Source organism: Sinocyclocheilus grahami, unplaced genomic scaffold (assembly GCF_001515645.1).
Source record: "Sinocyclocheilus grahami isolate Dianchi unplaced genomic scaffold, SAMN03320097.WGS_v1.1 scaffold227.1, whole genome shotgun sequence".
Classification (NCBI taxonomy): Eukaryota; Metazoa; Chordata; class Actinopteri; order Cypriniformes; family Cyprinidae; genus Sinocyclocheilus; species Sinocyclocheilus grahami.
Genome location: NW_015505406.1, coordinates 821,381 through 833,936, shown reverse-complemented (window position 1 = coordinate 833,936; position 12,556 = coordinate 821,381). Strand labels below are relative to the sequence as shown.

The 12,556-nt window shown below is 36.9% G+C and overlaps 1 protein-coding gene across 3 annotated transcripts in view; it reads left to right on the top strand.

Moving 5' to 3' along the window:
• The window catches only part of LOC107597096 (active breakpoint cluster region-related protein), a 15,272-nt gene extending 10,562 nt beyond the window's left edge, over positions 1-4,710 (top strand). For all 3 annotated transcript variants that reach the window (XM_016288005.1, XM_016288004.1, XM_016288006.1), the window contains 5 exons: positions 2,521-2,660; positions 2,750-2,884; positions 3,022-3,127; positions 3,300-3,420; positions 4,546-4,710. In XM_016288005.1, the coding sequence (XP_016143491.1) occupies positions 2,521-2,660; positions 2,750-2,884; positions 3,022-3,127; positions 3,300-3,420; positions 4,546-4,635 (592 nt within the window). In that variant the 3' untranslated portion in view covers positions 4,636-4,710. The remainder of the gene's footprint in view (positions 1-2,520; positions 2,661-2,749; positions 2,885-3,021; positions 3,128-3,299; positions 3,421-4,545) is intronic.
• The last annotated feature ends 7,846 nt before the right edge of the window (positions 4,711-12,556 follow it).

Below are 12,556 nucleotides of genomic sequence, written 5' to 3'. Positions count from 1 at the left end.
GCTTACTATCTTACACTTACTATCCATTACTCGTCTTCAGCGTCAGATGATCTCTGTACTGAATGATCCCATGAACTGTAATGCAATATAATCATTATAGCGTTTCTTATTGTGATCAGTTGAAAATATGTGTGTGTGTGTGTGTGTGAGAGAGAGATTTTTTGAATAATAGATTTTTGAAATGTGAAAGTTATACATCATCTGAAAGCTGAATAAATAAGCTTAAGTATTTGTTAGGATAGGGTGATATTTGGCCAATATATAACTATTTGAAAATCTGGAATCTGAGGGAGCAAAAAAAACTAAATGCTGAGAAAATCACCTTTAAAGTTGTCCACATGACGTTCTTAGCAATGCATATTACTAATCAAAAATTAAGTTTTGATATATTTACGGTAGTAAATTTACCAAATATCTTCATGGAACATGATCTGTACTTATATCCTAATGATTTTTGGCATAAAACAAAAATAGATAATTTTGACCCATACCTGGCTATTGCTCCAAATATACCCGTGCTACTTATGACTGGTTTTGTGGTCCAGGGTCACACACACACACACACACACACACACACACACACACATACATATATATATATATATATATATATATATATATATACATAGATAGATAGTAGATTCTGGTTATCAAACATTAATGAAATGCTCACAACTCCATGGGTCTTATTTTAACGATCTAAGCGCATGGTCTAAAGCGCACGGCCCAGGTGCACTTAGGGCCTGTCCAAATCCACTTTTGCTAGTTTAACGACGGTAAAAACGGTCTGCGCGCCCCGCGCATGGCCTAAAAGGGTTGTCCCTATTCTCTTAATGAGTAATGGGTGTGTTTTGGGCATAACGTGCAATAAACCAATCAGAGTCTCGTCTCCCATTCCATTTAAGAGCCAGTTGTACTCGTGCCGTGGCGGATTTGCTATTTACACGGCGGAATTTGCAAGCGCAAAGACTGAACACGTCTCCAGAGATGAAACGGAGTTGTTAGTGCGCGAGCAAATAGGTAGCCTAATTCTGATACATGCAATGACTATCCATTATGACATGCAGGGCCGGATTAACATAAGGGGTAGGCGGGGCTGAAGCCCCAAGGCCCGACGTGATTGGCTGTGGAGGAAAGGAAACGTATACCTAGAATTGATTGGCCATCGGGAGCACCCAAGCTTTCCCCGGTGTGCCGATTGTCGAAACCCCACCACGCCCCCACATATTAAGCACTGTTATTAAAGCCAAAACCATGTAGCCTACATTAGCTCTTGACACAAGCACACAAGAAAGAGAAATCCTCGCCAGTGTTTGCGCTATTTCAGTCCAAAAGATATGAGCGATAAAAATGTCTTTGTACTAGTGATGCAAAGTCCGATTCATTTCCGCGAACCGGTTCTTTTCGGACAGATCGTCTCATTGAACCGGTTCAAAAAGCTGATTCATCGGTTCCTGACGTCATCAAGCAATAACGTCTCTACGCATTTCTTTTATAACAACTTAGTGCAATGTTATATCAATGAAAAATTCAAATAAGTAATTTGTGTCAACACATATTGAAACATTCAAAAAAAATCAAGTTATTTGTGTGAAAGCATATTGCTGATTCTTGCCATATAATTCACTTAAGTTAATGGTATTTGTGGTCACAGATTCATTCGCTGATCCTTTATGTCAGATATTACTGACTGACCAATATTTACTAGCCTACAACTCGGATAAGATTCCTAAAAGTTTCACACCTACAGCACCCATTACAGACATTGATGCACAAACGCGGATATGTTCTACATGTCTACAGTATAAAGCAGGGTTCCTCAAATCTTGCCCTGGAGGGCCAATGCGCTGCAGAGTTTAGCTCCAACCCTAATCAAATTCAGCTACCTGTGATTTTCTAATGATCCTGAAGACATTGATTAGCATGCTCAGGTGTGTTTGATTAGGGTTAGAGCTAAACTCTGCAGGAACGTGGATCTCGTAGGCCAGATTTGAGGATCCCTGGTATAAAGAATGAATAAACCAAGTCTTATAAACTCCTTGATTTCGCTTAAGCAACTTTAAATATAATATGCATGCACAATAAACTATTGTAAAATTTATTTACATCACTCGACAGAAAGGTTTTTTTCAGGTTTTAATCAAATGTAAATTAATAACAGTCATAATAAGCATATTTCCAGTATGCGCCTCAGGCTTGCACAGTATCATCAACTCAACCAGAATCTTCGGTAATCCTCTGCAAACTTCGCCACGGCTCATTCGGTTCTTGTTGAGTCCTCGGTAATCCTCGGCAAACTTCGACAGTTGGTTGAACCAGCTCAATCGGTTCTTTTTGAGTTGGATGTGGTACTTTGGGCGGTGCGTCCTGCGTCATCAACCCATAACTAAAGTTCAATTCAGTTTTGATTTGTGTGTAGAAATAGAGGTGTTTTGTCATCAAAAAAGGAAGAGGAAAATGAAAACGGAATAAGAAGAAGTGTTTAAATGCTTAATTGTGTCTATGTTTGTGTGTTTACAGGCAAGAGAGTGTGCTGGTCCCTCATATTGTCCGTTCCTGTGTGGAGGAGATTGAGAGGAGGGGTCTGAAAGAAGAGGGGATCTACAGAATCTCAGGAGCCAGCACAGAGATACAAGCACTAAAACATGCATTCAACACTAGTGAGTGTGTGTGTGGGTGTGTCAAACAACAGATTCTCACAGAACTAATCTCAAGTGTACTTATCTGAAAAGTGTCTCTCTCTCTGTAGATTACCGTGAGGCTGTGAGTAAACTGAGGACTGTAGATGTGAACGCTGTATCAGGCACTCTGAAACTGTACTTTAGAGAACTTCCTTTACCTCTTATTCCCTCTGAGCGATTCAAGGAGCTTGCAGATGCACTAGGTGAGGCCTTCACACACTTGATCACACAGTTGCACAGGCCTGTGCATCAACATGCAACGTGAGAACAGTATACATGATGATGATGATGAATCATTTAAATGATAATACATATCTCTTTCTCTATTTGGTTATGGCAGACATTGCCGATCCATATCTCAGGGCCGACAGCATGCTGACTCTGTTGCAGGCTCTACCAGATGTAAACCGCAACACTCTCCTCTTCCTCTTACATCACCTGAGACGGTACACAACATCCTTTCAACTCGTAACTGTCAAAACACTGATTTAGTTTCACCCCAGACTAACCTGAATCACTTTCAGCACTGATGGATGTAAATTTAAAAAAAGATGTTTCTCTGTATATTTTCTTTTTCCCCTTCTCATGCACATCTTTCTCTCTTTTTGTGTTTCTCAGTGTTGCAGAGAGGAAGGGAGAGAATAAAATGTCTCTGAGTAATTTGGCCACAGTGTTTGGCCCCAGCCTTTTGCGCCCTCCAGTGGCTCGTGTCGACATATCTCAAGAAGTGGAGGTTCAGGTGAGTTGTTTCTTTTTTTATAAAATAAATGTTTGATGTGTCCAGTGTGGTACTGTGTTATTACAAGTAGTCCAGTTTTAACATTTCCTTGAAGCCTGGCTGCTTGCGCACACATACAGTATTCTCTATTCTGGGGTTTGTTTTAGAAGAAGAGAAACAACAATTTTCTGCACTCAATGGATGCTTGAGTATCTTCTCTACAATGGCGTGGACATATGAAATGAGGAGCAAAAAATCCCCTATCTGTGTGTGTGTGTGTGTGTAAATAAAATAAAATAAAATAATACAATATTTTTATATGTTCATATGAACACTTTATTCAAGCCAAGTTACGTTAAAATGGAGCAAGTTAATACATTTTTTAACTTCATGTTTATCTTTCTTTAAAAAAAAAAAAAATCATATTTCTTCATAAGCTACATAATTTGGGAAAAATGTAACTGCACATTTTTTTTGGATAATGTCTTTTGCTTGGCTTGTTTATAGGGCTGCACAATTTGGCTAAATATTTTGTGATTCGACAGTATTTGTTTGACTTGACAGTATTATTATTACTATTATTACTAAGTAAAAATATTAAACAAAATAAGAAATATTATTATTGTAATTATTATTGTAATAAGAAATATTATTATTGTAATATTCCACTGTAAAATAAAAGTTGAATATTTAACAAAAGTTATATAATAATAATTATTTAATATTACAGTGCAACTGTAAATTTACAATAATAATATATACAGTGGGTACGGAAAGTATTCAGACCCCCTTAAAAATGCAAATGAGCTGCTGCTCCCCGCCCCCTTTTCCAGAATAGAGCTGCGCCATTTTTACAGTCTATTAGTTATTAAAATTTTTGTCGTGATGATCACAGGTAATTAATTAAGTAACTAAGTAATCAATTTATACCGGTTTGACCTATTTAGGCCAATTTGTAGACCAGTTGTGAACATGAGATGTGAGCATTAACAAATTGACAGATTAATCAGACAATCACAGTGAGGAAGAGAATATGAAAGGCGGCCATTATTGCATTGGCAGGATAATGAGCCAGTCATAGCCTGAAGGAGGCACTGCATCCTCTCACATTATTTTTCACATGTGTGTTTTTGTTTTTCATCACAGGTTCAGGTGATTTTTCTCTATCTGCAGTATCAGAACCTTCCAGAAGCTCTTCTCACAAAACATCAGGACATTGATGATCTAGAGACATGAGCCTTCAACAACCAGACTCCTTTTCTGTCTCCGTGTCCATGGTCATATCTGTACATTTGTAAAAATTGTTTAACTTGCTTTATTTTACAGATGAATAAAACAAAATATTCTATTTTAAGGTTTTTATTGTCATTAAAAATGACATGACCACGAGTTGACTATGTTTTGGTGCTTTAATATTAAGGTTCAGTCACATTTTCCATTGTTTGGCAACATTTTGCATGCAAAATCTAGTCAATTCAATAGAAATTTTTACATGGATTTTTACATGACCTTTACAGGTCAGCATGAGGACACTTAAAGGGCTAGTTCACCCAAAAATGAAAATTATGTCATTAATTACTCGCCCATGTTGCTCCAAACCAGTTTGACCTTCGTTCATCTTTGGAACACAAATTAAGATATTTTTGATGAAATCCAAGAGCTTTCTCACTCTTTTCTTATTACACACACAGTGACATGCAGCAGCACACAAACATGTCAAATATTAAAAACGAAAGGATTACAATGTTAAAAGATTATTAGCCTATTGTGTATTATTGTCAGGGGGCTTTGGTGAAATCCGGCTTGTCCTGTAGATGATGCTCGCGCACAAGCAGATCCGTTTCCTCTCTGAAGAAATGTTCAGTCTTTGCTCTTGCAAATTCCACCATGTATTATAGCGAATCCGCCATGGTGCAAGCGCAACACGCTCTTAAATGTAATGGGAGATGAGACTCTGATTGGTTTATTGCACGTTAAAACCCAAAACACACAAATGACTCATTAAGAGAATAGGTACAACCCTTTTGGACCATGCGTCTGGCGCACAGACCGTTTTTTCCATCGTTAAACTAGCAAAAGTGGCTTAGGACACGCCCTAAGTGCACCTGCGTGATTCACTTCAGACCATGGGCTTAGATCATTAAAATAGGGCCCCTAATGTCAGATTGAGTTAGATCTATCGGACTGTGCCATCTAGAGTTTTATGACAGAACTTTGGATAGATATATGTAAAAAAAAAAAAAAATTAAAGAGATTTCACCCAAAAACAAAAATAATTACTTTATTCAACAATTCGTCTCCTCCGCGTCACCCTGGCAGTATTTTGGAGAGTATCACGACGTATGCCCGTAGTTTGATCTGAACGTTCAGATCAAAGCACGCTCAAAGGTCGTGATACTCTCCAAAATGGCGCACAAAAAGTATTCTTGTAGCTTCAAAACATTACGGTTGAACCACTGATGTCACATGGATTATTTTAATGATGTCCTTATTACGTTTCTGGACCTTGATTGTGGTAGGATCCTTGCTGTCTATTGGAGGGTCAAAGAGCTCTGGGAGTTCATCAAAAATATCTTAATTTGTGTTCCGAAGATGAACGAAGATCTTACGGGTTTGGAACGACACGAGAGTGAGTAATTAATGACAGAATTGAAATTTTTGGGTGAACTATCCCTTTAAGAAATGAAACTAATTAAACTAAATAAAACGAATTAAAATGACAATACAATCAAATAAAATACAATCAAAATACTAACTAACATTAAAATGAAAAAAAAAAAAAAATTTGCACAGCCCTACCTACATTAAAGGAGACATATTATACCCCTTTTTACAATATGTAATATAAGTCTCAGGTGTCCCCAGAATGTGTCTGTGACGTTTCAGCTCAAAATACCCCACAGATCATTTATTATATCATTTCGAAAATGCCTATTTTGAGTGGAAGCAGAAACACGCTGTTTTTCGTGTCTGTCTCTTTAAATGCAAATGAGCTGCTGCTCCCCGCCCCCTTTTCCAGAATAGAGCTGCGCCATTTTTACAGTCTATTAGTTATTAAAATTTTTGTCGTGATGATCACAGGTAATTAATTAAGTAACTAAGTAATCAATTTATACCGGTTTGACCTATTTAGGCCAATTTGTAGACCAGTTGTGAACATGAGATGTGAGCATTAACAAATTGACAGATTAATCAGACAATCACAGTGAGGAAGAGAATATGAAAGGCGGCCATTATTGCATTGGCAGGATAATGAGCCAGTCATAGCCTGAAGGAGGCACTGCATCCTCTCACATTATTTTTCACATGTGTGTTTTTGTTTTTCATCACAGGTTCAGGTGATTTTTCTCTATCTGCAGTATCAGAACCTTCCAGAAGCTCTTCTCACAAAACATCAGGACATTGATGATCTAGAGACATGAGCCTTCAACAACCAGACTCCTTTTCTGTCTCCGTGTCCATGGTCATATCTGTACATTTGTAAAAATTGTTTAACTTGCTTTATTTTACAGATGAATAAAACAAAATATTCTATTTTAAGGTTTTTATTGTCATTAAAAATGACATGACCACGAGTTGACTATGTTTTGGTGCTTTAATATTAAGGTTCAGTCACATTTTCCATTGTTTGGCAACATTTTGCATGCAAAATCTAGTCAATTCAATAGAAATTTTTACATGGATTTTTACATGACCTTTACAGGTCAGCATGAGGACACTTAAAGGGCTAGTTCACCCAAAAATGAAAATTATGTCATTAATTACTCGCCCATGTTGCTCCAAACCAGTTTGACCTTCGTTCATCTTTGGAACACAAATTAAGATATTTTTGATGAAATCCAAGAGCTTTCTCACTCTTTTCTTATTACACACACAGTGACATGCAGCAGCACACAAACATGTCAAATATTAAAAACGAAAGGATTACAATGTTAAAAGATTATTAGCCTATTGTGTATTATTGTCAGGGGGCTTTGGTGAAATCCGGCTTGTCCTGTAGATGATGCTCGCGCACAAGCAGATCCGTTTCCTCTCTGAAGAAATGTTCAGTCTTTGCTCTTGCAAATTCCACCATGTATTATAGCGAATCCGCCATGGTGCAAGCGCAACACGCTCTTAAATGTAATGGGAGATGAGACTCTGATTGGTTTATTGCACGTTAAAACCCAAAACACACAAATGACTCATTAAGAGAATAGGTACAACCCTTTTGGACCATGCGTCTGGCGCACAGACCGTTTTTTCCATCGTTAAACTAGCAAAAGTGGCTTAGGACACGCCCTAAGTGCACCTGCGTGATTCACTTCAGACCATGGGCTTAGATCATTAAAATAGGGCCCCTAATGTCAGATTGAGTTAGATCTATCGGACTGTGCCATCTAGAGTTTTATGACAGAACTTTGGATAGATATATGTAAAAAAAAAAAAAAATTAAAGAGATTTCACCCAAAAACAAAAATAATTACTTTATTCAACAATTCGTCTCCTCCGCGTCACCCTGGCAGTATTTTGGAGAGTATCACGACGTATGCCCGTAGTTTGATCTGAACGTTCAGATCAAAGCACGCTCAAAGGTCGTGATACTCTCCAAAATGGCGCACAAAAAGTATTCTTGTAGCTTCAAAACATTACGGTTGAACCACTGATGTCACATGGATTATTTTAATGATGGCCTTATTACGTTTCTGGACCTTGATTGTGGTAGGATCCTTGCTGTCTATTGGAGGGTCAAAGAGCTCTGGGAGTTCATCAAAAATATCTTAATTTGTGTTCCGAAGATGAACGAAGATCTTACGGGTTTGGAACGACACGAGAGTGAGTAATTAATGACAGAATTGAAATTTTTGGGTGAACTATCCCTTTAAGAAATGAAACTAATTAAACTAAATAAAACGAATTAAAATGACAATACAATCAAATAAAATACAATCAAAATACTAACTAACATTAAAATGAAAAAAAAAAAAATAATAATTATAGATTAAACCTATAATAGTATTTTAATTATACTTAATTAACACTAGAGAAAACCTGTCACTTTAGCATCCTTTGAGCCAGGACAGAAAATTCTCTTGTACGTAAAGAGCTCTACCGACTAGGACCTCATTGAAACAGAGTTTCTGGGTGGGCCGAGAGGGCAATAGGGGAGAAAGGTGAAGTGAGACAGTTGTAATATCCTACCACAGATGGCCAACTCTCTCACACACACTTGTGGGGGTCACCAATAACTCTGCCACCCTCCCGCCCCCTCACCCCACCTCCATGCAAATCAATCTGCTACGGTTCAGCTCCAACAAGACCAAGTTCACCATGATATGCACCGGCATTTCAAAGAGATCCATGCTTCCTAACCTCTCCCCCACCGTCGCTGGGTGTTGCTTTTCACCTCAGCTTATGCCCCACCTGGCCGGGGTGGGATTCACTCTCCTTCCCTCCGCCTGATTTTGACTTTGATCCATAATCCAAACTTGGAAAAGCGCTCCCGTTCCCAGCGATCCAGGCAGGAAAAGTGCAGCAATGTCAGATGTGTGCCATAACGCCATCCAGACATGCCCCGGTTACAACACAGCATCAAATGGGTTCTGAAAGAAGTCGGTGCTCCCACGTGAAAATGGCCACCAATAAAACAGGTTCCTGTGGTTAAGTGCTAACGCAGAAGGGACGATCAGAAAAGATCTTGCCATTAGAATAAAAGAACTGAATGATGGATTGAATGGGAAAAGCACAATGAAAGACAGACGTTATTAGTAACGGCTGTATCTCTGTAGCGGGTCAAACTGAAACTGAGATTTGAGGGCATAGTTTGAAATGTACAGCAGATGCTAACAGATGAAATATAGATAACTCTAGTAAGGGTTTTCAAACATTTTGATCCCAAGCACCGCTAAATATGATCCCCCTACCTTCCTAAAATATAAACAGAGCTCTGTATATTCACATATTATATATAGAGCAGCTCTATATAACCCGTTTATACTATGTGATAAATAGTAAAGACTAGTTGTTTTCAGCTTTATATTATATTTATTAAAAAAAAAACTATTAGAACAAATTCTCTACTTTAATAAGCAGTGGGTAAAAAAAGTTCTGGTAATGCAAGATGAATACACATTTTCAGTTCAATATAAAATATAACTCTAATATAATAATTCAGTATAAAATTTATTTATAGCACTTTTAAAAATAAATATTGCTGTAAAGCAGAGGTGCCCAAACTTTTTAATACAAAGGGCCAAAAATCTAATTAGATTGAGAGGTGTGAAAAATGTAAATGTTGCATTACATTCTACTATCCTATATTATATAAAAATGTTTATATATATATATATATATATTATGTATTACTTTTAAAAAATCAAATATTGGATATGTTTAAATTTGTTCAAGTTATTTTTCAAATTCACTATTCAAATATTGTTTTTTACATTTCAGTGAGAGATATATACACAAACACAAATTTAAAAAGTATATATATATATATATTTAATACTTTATATGTATATATCATTTTTTAAAGAAATAAAAGCATAATCAAGCTTAATCAGGAAGGTTGAAGTTCATTTTAAGTTTAGCATCTAGAAGAGCATCATAATGACATGCAGTCCACTATAAACCTAAAGGTGATTTGATAGATTGAGGTCACACCTGCCATTCTGTCATTGTTTGGATATATATTTGACACATTTTGTATATGTATGCTGAAGTCCATCAGTGTGGCACAGTGAACCAGTATACAGTATATATGTAACACAGATGGCACCAGTTTTATTAGAACTAACAGCGATCAGGAATCTTGTTGCCATGGACGCAATGTGTTCGTATGAGAGGCATGCATGCAAGGGATCAACTGGATTGACCTCTTCACTCTCGGGTTAACAGAAGCCTCGTGTGTATCTGGTTCCCTGTGCCCGTCTGTGTATGTGTGCGTGATCTCAACGAGAGCGTGTTAGCAACATGTTCGAGAAGGCTTATTAAACAGTGAGGTTCACTCAGCAGTATCATTACTCACACTGTGAGAAAGAACAGAAGAAAGAGAGCGGGTGAGCGTGAGTGTGGTAGAGCTTGTTGAACTTTGAGCCTCTGTGATGTACTGTAGGCCTCATGTCTCGTAAAAATTCTTCTTGCCAGCAAGTAAACACGCGGGGTCCAGAACTCAGCGTTTATTCCACATGTATTCAGTCTGTCTGTAGTCAGGTTAGACACCACAGTGAATTTTACGTGAAGGTAAAGGCTGTGAGGGATAGACGTGTGAGAGAAGCTTGCAAGGCAAGATGAGAAAAAAATTGAAGATTACCTTTGTTCATTTTCATGGGGTCTTTACAAGGGCACGCACTGTATAAAGGTGCCAAATCAAATATTGTTTTAATGTTTTACCAAAAAGATGGTATGTAAGCTCAACAACTGATATGTTGTTTTGATCCACTGAACTTGACTTCTATCCCTCATAGCCTCGTTTTCATTCCTGTCCAAAAAAAAAAAGGTGTCACTCTGAAGGTGTTCCGGTTGACCACATTTGTAGCATAATATTAATTTCCTCAAAATAAATAAATTAATTAATTAATCAATTAAAAATGAATAATAATAATAATACAAAAAAAATCGAAACTGATGAGGCACTTACAATGGAAGGGAAGGGAGCTGTTTTTGGAGGATTTAAGAGCAGAAATGTAAAGCATATATTTTTAAGCTTATAATTAATTCTTCTATTAAGACCTGTGTATGATATGAGCTGCAAGCGATGTAATTTATCATTTTAAGATGTTTCAGCTGTTTCCGGTGCCGAGTTGTCATGGCGAAGAAGTTGTTAATATTGTTACAGTCAGTGTTGGGGAAAGTTACTTTTAAAAGTAATGCATTACAATACTGCGTTACTTCCTAAAAAAGTAACTAATTACGTTACTTAGTTACTTTTTATGGAAAGTAATGCGTTACATTACTTTCGCGTTACTTTCGCGTTACTTTTTAAATATGAGCAGGGCTTGATTGTTTTTAACATAAGAAGTTCTATTTATAGCTAATATAAAAGCTCTTTCACACCAAAAAGTGTAATGAATAAACCTCAGGCTGAATGAAAAGTAAATTCACGTCTGTACAGTAGAACGCAGGAGAAGAAACACTCTTCAGCAATAAAAAAAAAACAATGAAGCACAATTGTTAGTTTATCTAAAGTCATTTTTGCTTATTAGTTCGGTTGAACTGGATCATCAAAGGTCAGCAGCAAAGACATTAGTTAATAAAATGGGATTAGATACATTTGTGTTATTTAACATATTTAATTATTGCAGGTTTGTGTCATATTCTGAGTTTGCATTTCACTGTTTGAATTCATTTTGATGAATACTAAATCAGTTTTTTGTGAGTGGGATGAATTAATGCACATTCACATTTAGTCTAGAACTACAGTAACATCATGTTCACACAGCGCACACAACGCCTCTGTACTCCCGATTTCTCCCAATATGGGGACAGGAGAGCTGTCAGTCAATAAATGAGAAAACAAAGTAACTGGCATTACTTTTTTTGAAAAAGTAACTCAGATATTTTCTTGTAAATTAAAAAAGTAATGCGTTACTTTACTAGTTACTTGAAAAAAGTAATCTGATTACGTAACTCGCATTACTTAAATTATTTCTACAGTGGGATATAATTTACACAGAAAAGGTTAGTAAGAGATGTCTACAGCGAGATATAATTTTACACAGAAAAGATTAGTGAGCGATTTGTTTTTACACTAAAACCGTGTTAACCACAGCTATGGTGTTAACATTGTTTACGTCTTGATTGACTTCCGAAACAGTATTTTAACGTTTATGGTCTCCTTCACTTCCATTTTAAGATCCCCCCCCCCTTTTCTTTCTATTTTTTCTTTTCTTAAGAAAAAGAGGAGTGAGAGGAAGTTCATTTGGTAATCAACATTATTCCACAAGTGCTTGTACTGAACCTAGAACTTGATTAAATGTACAGGTGAGTTTGGAACATTTTTAATGTGACCAAAATGTCACACATGCCATGTATTTAGACATCTCACAACTGTGTGGTTCTGCTGGTGTTAGGAGTGTGTTATCTGATACACGTACTTGGCTGCTAGACAAAATAGAGGACATGTGGATAGTAGGGCACGAGAGTTAGTGAGTAAGACTTCCTGCAATATTGTTCT